General features: G+C 50.5%; 2 protein-coding genes across 7 annotated transcripts in view; one reads left to right on the forward strand and one right to left on the reverse strand.

The window, feature by feature from the left end:
• LOC122364161 overlaps positions 1-9,851 on the forward strand; it is a 50,765-nt gene extending 40,914 nt beyond the window's left edge. The window contains exons 4-11 of the mRNA XM_043334305.1: positions 4,440-4,632; positions 4,941-5,132; positions 5,457-5,565; positions 5,816-6,021; positions 6,333-6,486; positions 6,835-6,987; positions 7,383-7,534; positions 7,758-9,851. Of these exons, the coding sequence (XP_043190240.1) occupies positions 4,440-4,632; positions 4,941-5,132; positions 5,457-5,565; positions 5,816-6,021; positions 6,333-6,486; positions 6,835-6,987; positions 7,383-7,534; positions 7,758-9,102 (2,504 nt within the window). The 3' untranslated portion in view covers positions 9,103-9,851. The remainder of the gene's footprint in view (positions 1-4,439; positions 4,633-4,940; positions 5,133-5,456; positions 5,566-5,815; positions 6,022-6,332; positions 6,487-6,834; positions 6,988-7,382; positions 7,535-7,757) is intronic.
• A 6,139-nt stretch (positions 9,852-15,990) lies between these two features.
• LOC122364177 (proton channel OtopLc-like) overlaps positions 15,991-21,111 on the reverse strand; it is a 37,566-nt gene continuing 32,445 nt past the window's right edge. For all 6 annotated transcript variants that reach the window (XM_043334360.1, XM_043334352.1, XM_043334318.1 and 3 more), the window contains exons 9-13: positions 20,755-21,079; positions 20,266-20,460; positions 19,932-20,082; positions 19,512-19,574; positions 15,991-17,230 (exon numbers count right to left, since the gene is read on the reverse strand). In XM_043334360.1, the coding sequence (XP_043190295.1) occupies positions 16,979-17,230; positions 19,512-19,574; positions 19,932-20,082; positions 20,266-20,460; positions 20,755-21,079 (986 nt within the window). In that variant the 3' untranslated portion in view covers positions 15,991-16,978. The remainder of the gene's footprint in view (positions 17,231-19,511; positions 19,575-19,931; positions 20,083-20,265; positions 20,461-20,754; positions 21,080-21,111) is intronic.

Here is a 21,111-nt window from a genome sequence, read left to right on the forward strand (position 1 = left end):
CCGTCCAGTGGACAGGCCACCCAGCCCCAAGGCACTCACTGCACCCGGCTACGGGGTGCGCTCCCTCGGGAGCAGCGGTGCCGCTCCAAGGGAGCAGCCCGCATGAGATAAAGTTGCCTGTCCAGCCCGGAGGGGGTTGCGGCGTGGAGGAGAAGGATTTCAGTATCCTGAGGATAGAAGCACGGAACGGCGAGTGCGCCACTGGCGGCGCACCGGGTAGTCGGCCCAGAGCGTGACCAGCATGACGCGCATCTACGCTGAATGAAGCCGCCGGCAGCCGGCAGCTGGTGCAGGTCGCTGCGGTCCGGCGGTCAGTGCCTGCGCACCGCAGAGCTTCAGGCACATAGGGCTGGGGCACGTGGAGCTGCAGCTTCCGGCACATAAAGGGTTTGAATGACGGGGAGCAAAGCAGGCAGAGGGAAAGGCTGACAGATTAGTCAATTTGAAGAGGGGTCGATCAGAAGAGGGCATCCCAGTTCAGATTGGTAGCTCAGGTAGAAAAGCTAACGAAGCAGCTGGGGAGAAAAGAAGACACCTTTCGACAACTAACTAGGTCACAGGACCAGATGAGGGCGTCAGTCCTCTCCCTCCTGCTCTGTCCTCCCAAAACGGCTGGCTGACCCGCCCTGGAGACTGGCACATTCCAGGCCAGTGGAGGCCGCCGAGCGGGGCACTCAGCTAACGGGTCGACCCGACGCACGGATGCTGCGGATGAGCGGTGAGACGGCGCAGCTCGTGCTCACAGCCCTGCCGTTGGCGGTGTGATTCGCTGTTAACGGTCGGTCGCGCTGCTGCGGAGGAGAGCGGTGTGGCGCTCTGACTGGGTCACCGGGTATGGTCGGGATAGGAGTGGTCGCTGGTGCGTGCCGGGGCTCAGCCGCAGAACAGGAACTATCAGCCGCCGTCATGCTAGCAATGATGCCGCCCTTATACAGGAAGCAGTCGCTGTAGACACTAATACAGAGAATACACAATGCAGAGAACAGACCAGTATCGGCGCCATTTTAGGATGCTCTCTGCAGCCCGGGTGGGTCACCAACCACGGCCCTTTGCTGCCCTTCGCAACCCCGCTGTGCCGGCAACTGTGAACCTCTGATTGAGGTGGCACTTCCCACCGGCACTCGATCACTATAGGTCCCAGCAGGAGTGTGGTGCGCCGCTCGCGCCGCGTGGGCCGGCCTACCGCCAGGAATGGTAATGACCTAGGGCCTCCGGGGCGCGGCAGATTTGCAGAGAGGACTGGCGGCCACTCTGCACCACTTTCTCTTCGTGTCCGCTCTGGGCGGTATGCGAGCACCATTCGCTCTGTGCAGGCATGCTAAGGGTAAACGCAATCACCTCTTTCGCCGACTAATCATAGAGCAAATTCTGCATCAGACAGAGCTATTGTGTTCTCTCAGACTCTGCAATGATTTGGACGTGGAAAGTAGGAAGCACGTGTGCGATAATTTCCGAGCAATTTGGCCTTCACTCAGCTGTGCATCTGGTTAATCCGGTCGTAAAACATTTCATTCAGCAATACCAACACGGGCCTTGCAACACGACAGTCATAAACTTTAAAAGTAGATGGTGTGTTCCTTATATCACACAGACACGCGACAATCCAACTGAGAGATCGGATCTTCTCTTCAGAATCAGGATAGGTTCAGTGGAAATATAAATCGTAAGTATTGCATTGAAATTGAATAAGTGCAGCGATCACTTAGGATAATGTAAGCAAGTATATCGCACGACACATAAACCCCATTAGAACAGTGAGAGCGCGGTTGGAGCCGTTTCGGTGCTCGCTATTTGCTTGCGGCTCAGATATACCTAGTCTCTTTACAACCCAGCGAAATCGGTGACTTTGACGAGATATGTGGGAATCTGAATGAATTCAGATTAGGTAACTGAACTACATACATCGATCAACTAAAATTTATCGAATAGGTCGTGCAGCAAAAGAGCAATACACCAAAGGTGCCTTGGTATTTTAATTTCTTTTAAGCTAATCTTAATTTCATTTTCAAATGCAGCTATATCTTCATGTGCAAAACCAATAAACTTCCGCATTGAAACTGTAATACGTTCCGAGAGGTGCCAAGCCTCTCCAGTTGTTGTACGATGATCCTGCCGTCTTCAAATTTGCATTTTATTCAGTCATATTGTTTTATGTGTGCATAATCCGCTGTTGCCGAAACAATAAAGACGAGCAATTAAGAATTAAGCAAACAGGCTAATAAGATAAGCTGTCTCAATTCGGTCTAATCCACTGTTGACGTCTCTAATTACATAATATAGAAAATAGGTTACATGATAGAGAAAAGGCCCAATATATCCTAATTAACCCGCGCCCTGCTGGGGGTCCTGGATTTCCACGCCCTGCTGGGGGGGGGGGTGTTTGAACACCCCCCCTTGTAACTCGGCTCCTGGGCCACGTAGCGATACGCGGAAGGCGGCGTTCGAAAGAGCGTAAAAAATAATGACGAAATCACTTCGGTCAATTTTTTGGTCAGGTCAAAGGTCAGGTCACCAGAGGTCATTGAAGGCAAAATTTCGCCGATTTCCAGGTCGAATGTCGAAAATTTCCAAGAAGCCAACGCATAACTCGGGAACCAATAGAGCTACAGCGCCGCGGAAAAGCGCATTCGATAGCCCTATTAACGCCCTTTCTGAGTAATTCTCTCAGATTTGACCTAACGTCAACGGTTTTGCCTGCAGGGGGCAAAAACTGCAAAAATAGCTGATTTTTTTAAAACAGTTTTTCTGCAATAACTTTTGACCCAAGCCTTGTACGAGCTTACTTTTACCGGCATCGTGTTCCTCTCGTCAAGACGCATCGAATGAACTATAACTTGACCTTGAAAGGTCAACTTGAAAATTTGACCTCAGGTCAAGGTCATGACCTGACCGGAAAGGGTCATGTTGCATATCAGTCGATCCGTATCGTCGAGCTGAACACATCTAAGGCGTTTTCATCGCTCTAGCATGCCTCTATCAAAAGTTATTTGCGAAAAACTGTTAGATACCATTCGTGACCTAAGATGACCTCAGGGCATAAACAAGGGTCACGGACACCATTTTTAAGTTCAGTGTGTCTAAACCACTTGTAATTCGGTGTTTGGGAGTGTTTATAATGTCTTTCATCCAAAAGAGGCGCATTTCAATTTTCTCCCATTGACTTAAAATGGGGAGGTCGCAAAATTGACCTGACCTTAGGTCATCGATATCAAAATTGTGAGATAAACATTTTGTACATGCTATTGCTCTTAGCAATCGCTGAAAGTTTCAAAGCGATCGGTCACTCGGTGTAGCTATGACAGACATTGAAAGTTTTTATGAGGTGAGGTCACTTCAAGTGACCTGGTGACCTGACCTTGAATGACCTTGGTCTGAAATTTTCACAACATGTGTAGAATTGATGTACGATAAGGTGTACCAAAAACCACAAGGGGTGGTGTTCAAACACCCCCCCCCCCCAGCAGGGCGCGGGTTAACCGATCAAGTATCCCTTTCTTAGTAGCAATATGCCCTGTTAATATTGCATAACCTGTGCTCCAAAGCTGATGCAAACGACGTAACGATGGAGACGACCGACGGTTTTGGGGATAACCCGACTATCGGAGACGGCACTGCAGGAGGCAAGACGACCAACCTGAGTGTTTCACAGAGTGTCATCCTGTGTGACCGGGTCACGTGTGCTGTCGGGTCACTTGTGTTGCAGGGTTAGGGTAATGTATATGGCTAGGTCACTCGTGTTGCAAGGTCACATTTGCTGTTGGACACCTGTGTTGCAGGGTCTGCAGGGTCACGTGTGTGGCCGAAACACTTGCATGAAGGGGTCCGTTTAATCGCATCCGTGTTTTGGGTACCTACTCGTTTCGCAGGATCTAGGGTCACATTTAGAGATATCCTTCGCATCTTGAACGTCGTCCTTGTCTGAGCCTTCGGCCCGTGCCAAAGGACTGAGGCGCTGCGTGTTCGGGCTATGGGAAAGGTGGTGCACCATGAGTGATCACACACGCTCGACCTTGCACCATGCAGTGCTCACGTGTGCAGTTGCACTATGCCATGCTCATGAGCGCGTGTTCCATGTGTTCCAGGTAATGTTTACCGATATGCCTACTTATCATATTATGTCATGCTTACATATTTGTCACGCGGCGACCATCGCATCCGCTGTACCGCTGAAACCACGCCCTCTGTACCGTCATAGCTGTACCTAGAGCTTAGCCGCTGACTGCAGTATCCGTGGTATCCACAGTATCCGCTGACGTGTGTCCTCCGTACCCTCAAACCTGGATCCGGAGCTTAGGCGCTGACCGCAGCATCCGTGGTATCCACAGTATCCGCTGACCCGTGTCCTCCGTACCCTCAGCGCTGGACCCGGAGCTTAGCCGCTGACCACAGTATCCGTGGTATCCACAGTATCCGCTGACCCGTGTCCTCCGCACCCTCAGCGCTGGATCCGGAGCTGATCCGCGGGATCCTACCGCCGGAGGAGATCTCGGCCTTCTCTCGGCACACGATCCTGTCCCGGCGCCACCTGCTGCGTCAGGTGGCGCTCAACGGTCTGCCGCAGTTCGGCGTGGGCCCGCTCGACCCGCTGGCCGTCCCAGACATGCCGGTCAACTTCACCATGGACGTCGTCGAGTGAGTGGCTGGGACTGAGTCTTCTTGGACCGAGTGGTTTAGATATTAATGCTGCTGTTGATGATGGATGATTTTCACAAGAGCAGCAAGTATTTAATTTAGCTTCAGTTATCGTTTTGTAAGATGTAGATATATATCGATGATCTCTAAAGTTGCTGTAGTTCTCGAAAGTCGGTCGTCGGTTGCAAATTCGACACTTCTCGCCTTGACATGACATATTTCACCTAGCCAGGCGTAGATAACATTTACAAATTACAGTCAGTTCCCGCATCCTTGACTGACAAAGCTCCCTCGCCGGTCCGTTTCAGGCTGGCGGGTAACATCACGAACGGCATGGTGCGCGGTCTGCAGGACCTGCAGCTGCTGGACATCGACATCCACCTGCCGGGCCTGTCGGTGGCGGCCGACCTGCGGCTGCCGCTGGTCACCCTGGACGCCAACTACAGCCTGGACGGCTCCTTCAGCGGCCTGTTCCCGCTCACCGGCGCCGGACCGCTCACGTAAGACACTCTGACCGCTACTGTGTCTAGACCCCAGAGTTCGGTTGCACTTGTTCCGGGCCCCTTACTAAGCAGCGGTACCCGTCTGATTGCCATTTCCGTGCTAGCGATGGGTAAAATATTGGAACGAAGGAGACGTAGTTTTTATGGCTAAGATTGTCCGACAGAGTAGTCGAGATCTCCGACGGTGCATGCAAGGGCGTGGGTGCACCGCAGTATCATGTCGATTTGTCCCTTCTTTTTCGACAATGGTTGCCGTCATCCTCGTCTCCGGTTGATGTTGTGCGACATCGCCTTTACCAACGCCATCCGTTCTGCCCCCAGTCTGAAGCTGATCGACGTCGACGTCAAGGTGATTATGCAGGCGCGACTCTACTATGACCGTCTGCATATCACCCGGGTAGACTTCACGCTGGCCATCGCGAACACTACGGTCAGTAGGGTTAGGGTGGTTGTAACGGGTTAGAAACATAAAAAACAGCATCAACAGGTTAGGAGCCTGTGTTTTATAGGGAAGCTTAGCAGCCAATCTACTGATTGACGAAACTTTCCGTTCCGATGGGACAAGGGATCATGAAGACCGCTTTTACCACCACTTTTACAAGAGCCGTTTTAAAGGCAGTGTTTATTGTAAACAGTAATTAACTTTTTAATCTTATAACCTGAATGAACGTTGCACACAGATCAACTTGGAAGGCTTCCTGGAGGAATCCGGTTTCGGCGAGATTGCCCAACAGTTCCTCGACGGCATGTCAGGTGACTTCCTGAGAAACTTCATCAAGGCATTCCGTGAGGAACGTCTTCCCTCGCTGGTCATGCAAGGAAACAGATTCCTCAAAGATTTCCAGTGGAGAAGTTACCTGCCGACTTTCGTTGCTATCTACCTCGGGTAAGTCCCACCCACGACTTTCACTTAGAGGTCACCTAGGACATGGTCTCAGAAATGCAGTGAAGATCTCTCAAGCTCTCACGTTGCGCAACACTGTAGCTGATAATCATGGCTAGAGCCGGGATTAGCTCCCCAATGCGCTTTCTTGGGATTTTTTGGACTAACTCGGGAATAAAACTCTTCCCATCGTGATCACCGGAATGTTCGATGTGCCAATGAGAGAATGCCTGTCGTAGTTACTTATTCGCTACGACCATATGTAAATTTTCGTGCCGCTGACCAGGTCTGGTGTGTCTCCTTATCGTTTGCAGGTTCGATGATGACTCGGGTAGTCCCTACTACAAGGACTACATCCCGACCATCACCAACAACCACCTGGTCGACCGCGTCATGCGCCGGCTCTCCCACTTCCTGTACGGAAGGAGGATCGGTCTGCCCGCACAGGACATCATGGCCACCAAAAAGGTAACCGGACCGGAGCCACCTGGTTCTCCATACCTCAGGAGAGCTTTACGGCTGGAGATGGTCTCTGATGTGTTCTAAATTACTTCGCTGTATCTGATATCTCTTTTCGATCATAACTTTTATGGCTTGTCACGTATGATTAGTACCTAAAGGTCTTACTCGTGTCGTTGTCCTCCATAACTCAGGTTCTGGAAATCTTGACCATATGTTTCTCGCATTTAACCCAGGGCCTGTCTCGTTTGGCATTGGCTTGTTGAATTGGGTACTGGTTTGTCCAATTTTGGATTTCCCCTGATTTAGCCCGGGTGATTGTTGATCCATCTGACTCTGAATCTTTCTTTGCCACAGATTCTGTTCACGTGGTGGGTGCGGACGGGTATCCAGCTGTTCAAGGGCCACCTGTTCGGAGCCCACAACCTACGGCGCGTGGGTGACACGCTCATCTCGCGCCACAAGGAGTACTTTACCTTCACCATCGAGGCTGTTGTCTTCAATCTAAAGGTATGACCTCTTATACCCCTTGCTGGTGTTGGAAGCTGGAGATAAGCGTTTTTAAGTGGTTCAACGGTTTCGTACTTTGATTTCATTTAGGTATATAAAATGAACTTGACCCAAAATGAGACGATCACCGTTTAAATATCGCTATTATGGTCGGTTGCATCGAACCTCAAGATGGTGCCCGTAGTTCGTTCTATCATGGAGATTTCTTCTTGCCCTGGGTATGGTCCGTTATGCTAATGGAAGCTGATTTTGGTGCAGTCACCTCCTTTTACGGAGTGTAGGAGCCGTGAGCCGACATATGCTGCTGTGCGCTGAGACCACTGCCGGTCTCGGTGGCGCCACCCTGTCACCTAGTGGGTGTTATCCGCAACTAACGTTACTCTCTCTGCCACCAGGCGGCGTACAAGGCGCAGCTGGTGGTCCTCAACCGACCGGTGAAGTTCACTCTGTGGACTTTCATCTCGCATATCAAGCTGCGAGTTCAGGTGCAGCTAGACGCCGAATACATGGATATCTACCTGACTGGACTGGATGTCCTGCACATCGGGTAAGAGCAGCAATCCTGTTTAGACACCCTCGTGTCTTGCGACTGTCGTTTCGTTCTATAGAGGGTAGCCAAAGTGCATTTCATCTAGCTCGTCGAAGTGTTTTTTATCAGTGCGGCTTTCATTGACCGTATCCTTAGCGATCGTTCAAAACACGTTTTCATGTCTGGAACGTGCACGTGGTTCAACTCGTATCTGACCCATCATTTTATCTGTGCTCTTCAGGAAAATCGATGTGAAGCTGGCCGGTCTCGGCCCTCTGGAGCTGGTTGCCAACAATCTCGCTGACAAACAGATCAACTCTGACACCACCAAGCGGCTGCTGGCACGAATGGTGGCTCGCGACGCCCGTGACGCCATCGCCAAGCAGATCCGCGAAGTCGACATCAACTCGATCCTGGCCGATACCATCAACGGCGACGTGTACGCGCGTGACCCGGGCATCGTGTTCCCCGACCCGGAGCCAAAGGCGAACGGTACAGACTTCAGCAGTCTGCTGGACTCTGTCCTTGGCGCAGACAGCGGAGACGACGGTGGCGGCCTCGGCTCCCTCCTCTCCGTGTTGTTTGACGATGACGACAGCTCGTCGAGCGGCAGCTTCAACAACACGGATGACATCGACCCGGAGACCTTGGCCTCGCTGGGCCTGGACGGCGTGGACGGCTCGAACAGCTCTGCGACAGATGACGACAACCCACTGGCCGGTCTCGACGCCGAAACATTGGCTCTGTTCGGTCTGACTGGAGAGTCGGGTGGAAGTGACACCGACGCTACCACGCCGGCATCTGCCGCAGCAGCTGGAGGCTCCAGTGGTGCCAATGACCCGTTGGCTGGCCTTGATGCCGATACCCTGGCTCTCTTCGGTCTGACGGGCGAGTCTGGCGGCAGCGACACGGATGCGGCCACGCCGGCACCGGCTGCAGCAGCGCCAGCCGCCGCAGGTGGATCGAGCAGTGCCAACGACCCGCTTGCCGATCTCGACGAAGAGACCCTGGCCATGTTTGGTCTCACTTCAGCCGGGATGAGCGACATGCTGGAAGATGTTGGCACGGGCAGAAACGCCGCCAGCGAGGCGTCCGTCCCGGCTGCCGGCCCAGCGAGTCCCAGCTCGTCCGGAGCTGCCGATCCTCTGGCCGATGTCGACGCCGACACACTGGCGCTGTTCGGTCTGTCGTCAGAGCCGGGCGCTGAGGAAGAGTCTCCGTCGGCCCCATCGGCTCCGACGGCTGCGGCAGCTGAGCTGCAGGAACTGCTGGGCGGCGACGGCGGAACAGCCGGGCAGAACGGGCTCAAACTGGAAAACGAAAACCTCGATGACGATTCCTCGGCAGGCCTCGACGACAATAATTCCTTCTTTGATTCAGATACTGACAGCGCAGGTGATCCTTCTAGCGAAGACTCAGAACCAGACTCTGCTCTTTTTGACGCTGATGATAATAACTCTTTCTTCGATTCGGGTCCCACGGCCACAACAGCAGCTTCCACGAAACAGGCGGGCACAACTGACACTTCCCTCTTCGACCTCGACGATAACAACTCTTTCTTCGATACACGAAGAAGACGAGGTTGAAGAGTGGAGGGAAAAGTTACTGACAGGACTGTGATCAGACTTGACCTGAATAGCCGACTACGCTGGCTACAGACTGTCAGCGTCAGCTCCTGGCGTTGTCGACGACAGTGCTGGTGGTGTCAGTGCTAACCCCGGCGGTGTCACTTGTCAGCGCCAGCCCCTAAGAGGTGTCAGGACTTGTCGACAGCCGCCTCATCGTGATCTCCATGCTCAAATTGGTAGAGGAATAGTCGGTCGCCTAGCGCGGGATTAGCCTCCCCGGGCGCGGTGCTGCCAATCCGGTGTGGGATGCCAAAGACCGTTAGGTGGAAGTCAGGGCCTCCGGGCTACCGAGCTCCTAGCAGCCCGTTCAAACATGTGCCACAGCCGTAGCCCATAGGAGCGTGATGGCACGGAGCAAACGTCTCGCTAGGAATCGTGCTCGCGTGCCTAGTGTATTTATTGTAGTTTTAGCGCAAGTGCTTAGGGTGTCAGGTAACCTGCTGCCTAGCGTTGTTGCGGGAATTGTGTATGCGTGAAATGGTGATGTCCCGAAATGAATGCGTCTGCGCTCGAGCTTTTCAGGACATAGACTGGTGTGATGTGTATGTGTGTACGTGAAGTATGTGTTGTGTTGCCAGTTGCCAATTGTGAAGTTATTTTATTGAAAAATCCTCGTTACTTGTCCAATGTCCATGTTATGCAGCAAGATCGTGCAAGATAAACAGGGTTTAATCAAAATAATAAATACACTCGAGCCTTGGCCAGAAGTTTCTAAATTACCCGCGTTCAGGCCTGTAGCCGCGATTACATTCACCTACCCACTGACCACGCAGGGTCAGTGGGTAGACTATAAGATGAATCAAAGGCGCTCTACATAGAACACGGTTACCAAGCTCAGCTCTTTCAACCGTTTAGTGAGGGTGACATCCAAGATATTTTCTTTTAGAAGGGTAACAAGCGGTAACCATTGGGAACTTGAGTGGGCGTCAGCTTTTTAACCCGGCACCGCCTGGGCTATTTCCGTACCCACGACAGCCTGGGGGGGGTCGGATCCGACCCCCCTGTTATCTCGAGAACCAATGGTCGTATCGAGCCCCGCGAGGCGGCGTTCGAAAGGTCTCTACGAGACCTTCCCAAAGCACTCTTAAGATTTTAAGATTGAGGTCAACTTTCGGGTCAAGGTCAGGTCAAAGGTCAAATTCAGGGGTTTTGCATGAATCGGCTTACGGACAGCGGAATCGATAGCTGCTGCTCGAAACTCACCATAAATGACCTCAAAGGCCTAATGAAGGTACCATGTGCGTATAGGGGTCATACTAAGCACGGGTCAAGGTCAGGTCAGGTCACGAAAGGTCACGGTTTTCACTTTCTGCTACATGGGCGTGCGACACATGTTTTATGGCTTATTTTTCACGCCGAATCCGATGGTAATAATGGTTATATGTGACCCCAAGTCACTGTGCTGGTGATAAGTGTGCATTGAAAGCATAAAAAATCGTTTATACTATACATAACTAAACGAGGGCTAAGAAAAAAGTCAATTTTTCAACTTTTTATTTTTGACATAAAAATGCACTTTTCTAGACGAGCTTTGTCCCAGAAATCTAGTGGTGCCATTTGTTTTTACATGCGATGTTCAGAAGTGCCTCTAATTCACGAAAATGCTTATGACGTCACCATGCCCTATGCAATATGCATGTTGGAGCTATTTTTTACAATTTGGGGGTAAAAAATGAAGATAGAAAGTTGAAATTTGGGGCATTTAATGTTCTAATAAAGCTCTACAACATATATTCCGGTTTTTGGGAAATTCCCAAAATTTTGGATTTTCTTAGCTGTTTTCCAAAAAATATAGTTTTTTGAATTTTTAGGGGTAAAAAACGCATTTTATGGAAAATCCGAGATAGCCATGTTCAAGAACTCGTTGAGCTGCGTCTTTTCATGTCCTTAATTTGCAATTTGCTTCAAACCCTGATTTTTGGCGATTTTTTAAACATTTACCACTTTTTGACTAAAAACGCCATGTAGTTACATCACTTAAATCGATATATCTAAAAAAATTGGAATTTTTTTCTTAAAAATTGCACAGGAGACGTCAAATTGATGGGGGAGAAGGTATGCTAAGTTTCAAGTAGATAGCGAAAGTGGTTCATGAGTTATTCAAGAAAAACGGAGGGGGGGTCGGATCCGACCCCCCCCCCCCCAGGCGGTCGCGGGTTAAGGATAAGAAACACTTTTGAGCGGTAGAGGTGAACCATTATTAGATTATGCCTTTCGACACGAAATCTAACTTTTTGAATAGGAAATTATAACTAAGCAACCGAATGGAGCTTGCCTATAATCAAATCAGCGGGACCTCACCTAACCAGCAGCCTCTCCAGTCTCCACCACCGGCTGCCTGAACGGGAATGCGCCGTTTCGCCGCTACGGCCCGGAGTCCCGACACCAGACTCCGACTCTGGCTTGGGTCAGGTCATGTGACCAGCGCCTGGGGCGCCCCTGGCGCCGGCTAGCGGGGCGGCTGGCGCAAGGAAACGAAACAAAATGGGGGAGATCTGCAGTCAACAGTGCAGGGGCGTCGCCGACGGGGGGGGGGGGGTCGGGGGGTCGCGACCCCCCCACTCGTCAGAACCGGGGGGGTCGACCACCCCCCCCCCCCCAACTTTTGGCGATGCTGAATATGCTTTTTTTTTTAGCTATCATGTCAGGGAAGTTAGCGTCAGCAACATCAACAAATACAACGTCAGATTCAGAATCGCTTCAAGAGCTCCCTAGTCCCTATTGCTTATAGGTCAATAAGCTGTGGGCTAGAACATCAGCATGACAATATGATTTTAGTCCCTTTTTGTCCCTCAAATGAGCGAGCGCGTCAAAACTGACCCAAGCGTTCGTCTGATTGTCAAAGTAATGGTTGCAGTCGATTCGTCGGATGACGTATCAGTAACTACGAGGTACCTGGCTAGCCTCAGCCCTGCTACCCTCGGACTAGAGATTGCAATCCCGGGATCGGGATCCCGGGATCCCGGCGGGATTTTAATCCCGATCCCGATCCCGAAATTCCGCTAATCACGGGATCCCGAAAAAATCAGTTTTTTCACCATAAAAAAAGAATGCAGCCGCTGCACGAATCTTGTTTACACTGTTCGTGGTGCTGCGTGACATAAAGCAGATAAACTATCTAGCTGGCACCCCGTATTGGCCGTCCACAATCGACCGTGTTGGTAGCTGCCGGGTATCACCCACAGCGGTTAAGCCGCTTAAATTTGTATGTACGAAAAATGGTCCCGAACGCCAAAAAAAAAAGTTGTAGCATCAGTGCTGCAACATCTTTATCATGATCACAGATCGTTCAGCGATTCTGACTTGCCCGTCCGTAACCGGAATAAAAGAGGTCATCAAGACAGTCTTTGAGCTCGTGTCGCAGAGAGATGTCACAGATGTCACGCAAGTGACGGCAGAGCTCACTGATTCAGACGTTGAAGACGGTAGAGTAGAGCTCTCCCAGTCAGTGACTCTCAAGCGCTCTCAAAGCGACTTTCGAGCAAATTATGAGAGACATTAGTGATGAAAGCGGAACCGGAAGGAGGTGAAGTGACCAAGGGACGTCTTGAAAACATTGTGAAATAGGGAGCTGCCAAATTTGGCGTACACTGGTTGCGAGTTTTTAAGTAGACAGACCTACCAGCAATGGCTTAAACTGTCGCGCTAACTACGAGTAGCGTAGACGAAGAGTGAGTGAGGCGTGGTTGTACCGGAACCCGTCTAGTAAACGTACTGGTCCACGCAAAGTTTTATAAAGGCCAATTGGGAATACCTAATGCTAATCAAATCGAAACGTTTTCTTCGCAAATTCAATCGTTTTTAATGCAAATGACATGGTTGAAGGATGGCTTTTGGTTGCCTCTTTGTTTGTGGTAAGCTAAAAGACGCAAAATATGTCATTAGGAAATCACTCTTACGACGTCAAGACCGGGATCCCGGGATCCCGGGATCCCGAAATAAAAACTTTCGGTATCCCGGGATTGGCAAAACGTTCCGGGATTGCAATCTCTACCTCGGACCTGCCTGCATAGGGGAAATGGGGTCAGATGGTGGATCCCTCTGGGGCTTTCCTAAAAAGACGCGCAAAAAGGAGTATATTGCAACGAAACTTCCAGTGACCTCGAGTTAATGAATTTTACACCTATTCTGAAACAAATTGGCCCTGATTCGAATATGGATGACCTTGGTTAACTTTTTTGAGTTTTATTTGCTTCCACTTACAAGTGTGTTTTTTGGGGCTGATTTCGAGTTTAGCGCCCGTTTGAACCGTTTAAAGTAGTTTTGATAAATGATGGTTATGTAACATGTTACGAAGCTATCGTTGGTGGTTGTCAGTCACCCACTCTAGATGGCCGGCAGGAAGCCTGCTGGTCGACCTGACCAGTGACCTGACCCGACCCGATCTACCCAAAATGCATGGAGTCATCATCTTTGTTCAAGACTAACATCGAGCTCATACTCGGGACCCCGATAACAGCTACGGCTCACTAAGTTCTAGCAGGCGAACAGATTTTTCCTACTTTTGGGCGTTGACCTAAGATGACCCGGCCAAGACCTTGAAATTGGGCATCATCGGCTTTCTCTCATCACGGGCAGCATTTTCGCTCTTCCGCGAAACTCTACCTCGATCAGGGGCCGAAAGCTCGCCTTATGCGCTACGTTGGTAAACGTTTTACCTTAGCGACCCGCAAAATACGAATAAGAGCTACAGCAACACAGAAAGCGTATTCGATAGCTTTTTAAAGCTCTTTCGCCAACTTCGCCTCAGATATGACTTCGGGTCTATATGGCTTGTGTACCAGAGTCCAAACAGCTAAACGGACGGATTTTGCCGAAACATTTGTTCTGTAACAACCTATGATTCAGTGAATGTGTATGATATTCATGTTATCACCATCGTTTTTGTTTCGTCGAAACACGTCGCATGGCTTACAATTTGAACTTAAAAACTTGAATAGAAAACTTGACATCAGGTAAAGGTCATGACCTGACCGGAAAAGAACCTGCTGCATATGGATCGATCTGTGTTACTGAGCTGAACACACTCCAGGTGCTGTCATCGCTCTAAAACGTCTCCATCAAAAGTTGTTGTCGAAAATGTGTTAGAGACCTTTGATGACCTAATGACTGACCATTTCAGTCACCACTGGTCATTAGCTGCACCTTATCTCTAAAATGAACAAGGTGCAATGGCTACAAAAGTATCTAGCGTTTTTAGCATATTCTTTCAAAGCAGAGGGCATCGTGCTTTTCCCATATCTTATCATGATTCGTGAGGTCACACACCTATTTGACCTGACTTCGCTTCTCAGATGTAAAATCCCAGATTCATGAACTGTTGGCACTTATAATCCCATTCATTACACCAAATTTCAGACTTGTAGGAGTCAGGAGATAATCTATAGGAATGGCAAGATTGCAGTTTTAAGAGGCATTAAAACTGAACTTGACATGACATTGTGATCTGACCTCAGGTGACCTCTGCTTGATTTTTATGCACGATGCAAAATTGATGTACAATAAGATATACCGCTGCTTTCGCGGCGCTGCGCGCCGAGGTTTTTCTCCGGGCACACGAAAAAAACCGGGAGTGTGGCTAAAAACATCCCTACCCATCAAGACGAAGACCGAAAACCCGACCCCCCCACTCAAAAATCCGTGGCGACGCCCCTGCAACAGTGCGAACGTGAGTTTTTCTTATCATCTTACCTCAACGAAATCCCGAACCAACTGGTGAGAAAACGTATACTTTGGTACCATATGATGATAAAACCCCAAAGGGAAACGATACAAACATACAACAAAACTTTTAACCTCGCTACGACTTTATTCGATTTACAATATGGGTACCTACAAGCTACAATCTCCACGCGGAATAACATCCGTATTATTGCGGCGCGGGTGTGAGAACTGCAGCACAGAGGCTGGCGCGGTACAACACTGCTGTGCTAAGTGCTGAACCTGCCCAGTTCGAGTTCGACACACCACCTTTGGACGGTGGATATGCACTGTCCCTAGAGCGCAATTGACACAACATGGCGCAAGCATCACCTACACAGTACAAACAAATATCGTGCCAACGTGTCCTAGAGGATAGCAGACAACACAATACACACATCTACACCACACACGCGATACTATAGACATAGCAGCAGACATGAACCACACTGCACACTACACCGTCTACAACGTGCTACAAATGCGCAGCGCATACTGGTCACATCAGCACATCAGCAGGATGGACGGCCACTATAGAGCCCATCGCGAAATATACAGCCGGGGAAACCTCATCTGATCACAAACACACTCTCACAGGCCACAACAGCGACGCCATAATGTTGGCAGCACGAATCGTGACTGATCGGTATCAACATGACACGAGACACCGTCTACTGTAAGGTGAGAGTGGAGCAGCGGGACAAGAGTGCATGTCTGTCTGATGTCAGCCTGCCTAAGCAGAGCGCTAAGGCAGCGGCGAATCAGAACGGAGACATAGAGGATGGCAGGGAAGGGTCGACGGTAGCGGCAGTCTAAAACGCAGCCGCTAGCAATTCACCGCTCCATCAGGGGACCAGGTAGCAGAACAGAATAAGGATCAGCTTTCCGTAAACTTTCACCCCTAGCACGTTTGTATGTAATTCTTTACGTTCAAGATGCACTGTGAAAAATGTGTTACATATGGAGCGTTCAGAATTGTGTTGTGCGTTGTTGCCGTAGTTGCCTTTCGATCACCCAGCACTGATTAGCGATTATTATCCTCTTTCACTCAACAAATATAAAAACGTTACCTTTTAACAGTCTTTTCTACGATATACGGACGCATGAAGGCCCGCAAATGTAATTATAACGGCTGTGCAAAGTCGATTTCTATTTTCTCAGTTTATTACATTTATTAACAGCATATCTCCACTGTTCTTCAAACAAATGATACACCTATCCCGTTGCAGCTTGACCACTGCGTAGGTCGCGTGCTATGTTTACTACGCTTGGCATATTATAAACATATCACTCATATCGCCAAGATCCTCTCAGACAGCTCGAATTTCAACGAAGTATGTATGCAGAGACGGTAATCAAAACGATCTGTAGCGATTCTACGAACGATCGTGTACAAATGCTCTCACTTCAGCTCGTTGCAATGCGTCACGGCACACTTGCTCGTTAAGTTTCACGCGCACACGTCTAAAGTCTATGTATATCGCAGACTAACTCTGCTGCCATCATGTATTTACACTGCAGTCAAACTGCTTAAAATCTCCAAGCCGAGTATCACTTAATGTCCTCAATTCTCATCTTTGACCGGACAGACTGCCCACAGGCTCCGGGCTGCAGACTATTTACACGGTTCCTGTCCGCACTTCTCGTTCACCAGTCTACCGGTTGGGTTGCTACTTGCTACTGTTCTCACTTCCTCACTTTCAGTCTCAATCAGAAGAGCTGCTCTCATCCGTCTCGGGGCATGTCCGGGTCGGACAGCTTGGCAAGACAGCCCATGTCCTCAATGCCCGCTCTTCGGACCAATCGGACAACATCCTCAGTCTCTGGACCGAAGACTCGCTGCCTTCGGTCATCATTGCACATTGCACACTTTTCACTCGCTCTCACTCGGACGGAGGCCCGACACTCAGCCTGGTGTTTTGGGACGTACCCCTGCGTGTGGGGAAAGGTCGGGGCGCGGTCGGGGCTTGCTCGGGGCGCAGTCGGGGCGCGGTCGGGGGCGCGGTCGGGACGCGGTCGGGGTCGCGGCGGGCGCTCACACCGTGTAGCCGCGGGTGGGCGCACCGCGGGCGGCGCACACACAGCGAGTACGCCGACCCCGCAGTCCACTCAGCTCGGCCACGGTGGCTCGCCGTCACACAGACTCCGGCTTGTACTTGTAGGCGCGCTTCCAGATCTCGCACAGACACACGGTGCTGTGGAACCGGTAGAAGATGGCCAGCGGCATCGACACGTGGCTGATGATGGTCCACGCCCAGAAGCCGAAGAAGTGCAGCTGGTGGGGGTGGGCGTCCGAGCGCGAGGTCTCGAACACGTGGATGCTCCAGAGGGCCAGGTTGCAGATGAGGAGGAAGGTGACGACCTCACGACCGGGCTTGTCACGCAACTGGAGACAGACGAAGGAGATCGTATGTCAGTGGAGCAGAGCTCAGGTCACATCGGGGTCAGCTCGTTTACACTTACAGTTGTATCATAATCACACCGCGGGGTTAGGGGCCGGGCAACAGACTGTCAGCAGATCACATCGGGGTGTGATGATATGGGGAAGTAGATATAAGGTGGGATCATTGTTGCACTTAGTCTAACGACTGCAGCTGCTTGGATAGTGTCGTGGAGGAACGTTCATAACTAATTGGCGCGCCCTTCGCCATTTGACCGTCTGGAAGCCTCGTGAGTTGAGGTTCACTAGCCACCGCTTGAAGGTCGCTTTCCCAGCCACGCGGCCGGAGCCATTAACCCTGACCTAGAGAAGCGACTGGAGGCCCATCCATCTCCGGAGCTCCGTCCGTTTCAGATAGCTGTGCTCCATGTATGTACAATAGATACGCAGTCACGTCTTCTCTATCCTCTATTACCTGACCCTATTGGACACCAACAGTCAGTAAACTCTTTGATGTCATGTCCTCGGTTCCATCACGATTTACATTGGTATCCCGAATCCGTATGAGCTCAGGGTCACTCTCTCTGGCAGATCTACCACTTCCAGCCGGTCTCAGCTGGTGGTGTCTGGTTTTGTTCACAGACCCCGCTCAGAAAGAAACAGGAAGGTTATAGACATAAGAAGTGAAAACGTTGCTTCCAGCGTCCGGGTTACGAGGCGAGGGTTTCGGTCTATGTGCGTTTTATGTCTGAGTTGATATCTAGGTCACCGACTCCCACGTGCTGAACAAGAGCGTGCGGTGGTCGATAGTTGTGCAAAAACGGACTTCGTGAGCCCTTGCTCAGGGGAGTGGAGGGGGAGAGACACGGGGATCTAGTTCCTTTTCTGAACGTTCATTGTGACAAGTATGACTAGATAAGTGATACTTTTTAATATGTATAAATAGAAAGGCTTTCTATAATACAGCACCTTTATATAATTAAAAAAGTTTCACTTACCAAATCAAGGGTCTAATTCCGTTGGTAGTCTAGCGGCTCGATTAGTAGAGTACGCAATGGTGATGAGATCGGGAAATGATTAGACGGCGTTACGTATGGATAGACGTCACATAAAAGTTTATTAGCGAAATAAGTGAGCAGACGGAATGTGAGGCACTTCACTTAAATATAATGATAGCCCAGGTATTGAACACCTCACCATGCGTAAACACGATGAAAAAATTGCAACATAGCCTTCAGCCGCGCTATAGCTGTTCCTTGGAAGATGTATTTCCCGAGCATAAAAGGACGTAAGACGTAATGGGCAGTGACATTTATGGCCTCTTATCAAAGCAGATCCCCAATTACGCCGGTCAAAGCACACTAATGCGTCAAACGTCGTGAATTAATTACTTTCAATCCCGGAAAACGCAGACCGATCAGATTTGAGTGGAGGTGTGCGTGTGTGAACAGTCGACCGTGCTACGCCGTTCCGGTGACACGTGGTTCCGAGCGGGAAATATGGTCTATACGGAGTTTTACCGAACTACATAGCGTACTTTTCGGTCCACGGACGACTGAGCTAGCCTACGAGCCTCTAACCCGCACAGACCGACCGACCAGCGTCCACATGCGATGGCTGTTCCCTTTATCAGTTCGCGGTAGCCACTCGGGGGACGGGAGAGAACACGCACCGCCCCAAATCACTCCAATTGAGCCAACATTGTGCCAATCAATGACAAACAGTCGACCAGGCCACCGAGCCGCCCCCCAGCACGAGCCGCCCGCGCTGCCGCCGAGCAGCTCCGTCACTGGCGACGCTGTAACCGATGAACGGGGAGAGACGGAGTTGGGGAAGACGGGGAAGACGGGAGGGGATAGGTAGGAAGAAGTCGGGCCAGCGAAGAGACAAGACAAATGCGATCGGAATCAAATTTACATGAAATAAGAAGAAGAGTGATACACAAAATGAGTTTAAGCGTATTAAGCGGATGAAATAAAATAAGGAAAAGGCAGGCGATAAGAAATGTCGAGACAAAAAAAGAAGTGATAATGGTATGTGGAAAGGTAGATGCTGCGGTAAGCACACAAACATGGTTGCCGTAAGATTGCACAAATATCATCAATCCGTGCCAACTACGGCAGCGTGAGCAAGTTTCATCCCAGTCACGGCATGGGGCAATCATCTACCGGTGTAAACAGGGCCTCATCACACGCGGTAAACAGCGCAGGCCGTCCATTGTGCGCCCCGTGACGGCACTCAGCTGAGCCTCGACCCAGTCAGCCGCCCGGGTACACGGAGTACTCACGTGACTGGAACGGTACGCCTGGCGACAAGATGCGTCCAGGATAAACATGGTCTGCATCGTCACCTGTGGAGAACACCAGAATGAGGGACGTCATAATCAATTACAGACGACGCAATGCATTACGAGTCAGAGATATCGTCATATCGAGGACGAAAGACGTACTAACTAAGAGTGATCGTGGGACGTTAGTTCGAGGGGTTTGATTGGAAGATCACTTAGATAAAAGAGTAAAGTAATATGACAGGAGTAATAAGTCCAAACTACAAACTTCCATGAATCTATCTATGGACGTCAGAAGTTGCATGTGACGCCCTAACAGAATACAGATGTCTATTTTATTTTCAGGTCGATAGCTGATGATGAGTGAAATGACGCTCGATCACTTAGCTCACCCATAATAACCCTGTGCCTCAGGCTCACCTGCGCGATGGCCATGACGCTGGTGCCGAGCGACGTCAGGTCGTTGGAGAAGTGGGAGCCGATGATGTTGAAGGAGGCGTACAGGTAGACGCCCGTCTGCGCCACCACCAGCAGGATGTTGTCCAGCTCGATGTTACTCTCTGATCGGTACCTGAACACGTTGGCATCGTTGGTCTGGTCAATTCAACCGTACTCGACGAGCGACAACAAGAAATAATTGCATCGCGATTATAGACGGTGGCAATGATGATCGATCAAATGTAGTATCACACTGCCGGAGCAGCGGAGTATGACGTCGAGTGCCCTGATGTTGATCCTCGAACATCCCTCTCACCTGAGTCGCTGTATCTGCACCATGCCGATGATGATGGCCATTATGGTGACGCAGTACAGCACCAGCTCCGTCATACTCGCGCTGACGATGGCCGTCTGCTTGAAGCCCTGCTTGTTGATGAGCACGAAGAAGAGTATCAGAGAGATGATGGAGGCCACCAGCACCAGGATGCCCAGAAACAAGCCCTTGGACGCTCTGTGAACGGGGAAAATGGCGGCCGCTCTGTTATAGTCATCAGGCAGAGGGACATACATCCCACAACTTCGAAAGGTTGGCGAAATACTGTAAGACATAAAGATGCATACATTCCCTTGGTGCTTGAACATCATCCCTTTCTCTCTGAACATAACTTACTTTAGCCTTCCATGGCAAGAATGCAAATGCACAACAAGACTAGCTAGCCATGAAGTTAGGCATTCCTAAAGCGTTGTTCACTCGCCTCAGAACATCAGCACTAATTCTCCCTCCGCCAGCCCCAAGCCCACCCACCTGGCGCAGTCCACCGAATACTGATGCTTCTTGTTCTTCTCTCCGCTCAGCGAGATGCTGACGTCTCGCATCACGTACACCGTGTTCAGCTTGTTGAGGTTCTTCCACATGACGTACAGCGTGGCCGCGCAGATGAGCGAGTACTCGATGGTGCAGGGGAAGAGGAACGGTGACGCCGAGTCTACCAGGTTGCCCATGATGTCGGAGCGCGCGCACTGACGCAGCAGGCCGTCCTCCGACTGGCTGTCGTGGAACTCCTGCAGGTCGTGGTTGAAACCCGTCTCGATGTCGCTGAGAGTCGTCGCAGCCGGCGGACTGTGGTGATCTGTGGAGGAAGTTCATGTTGTCTGAGTGTCT

This window comes from Amphibalanus amphitrite, unplaced genomic scaffold (genome assembly GCF_019059575.1).
Source record: "Amphibalanus amphitrite isolate SeventyFive unplaced genomic scaffold, NRLGWU_Aamphi_draft 000027F_arrow, whole genome shotgun sequence".
NCBI classification, from domain to species: domain Eukaryota; kingdom Metazoa; phylum Arthropoda; class Thecostraca; order Balanomorpha; family Balanidae; genus Amphibalanus; species Amphibalanus amphitrite.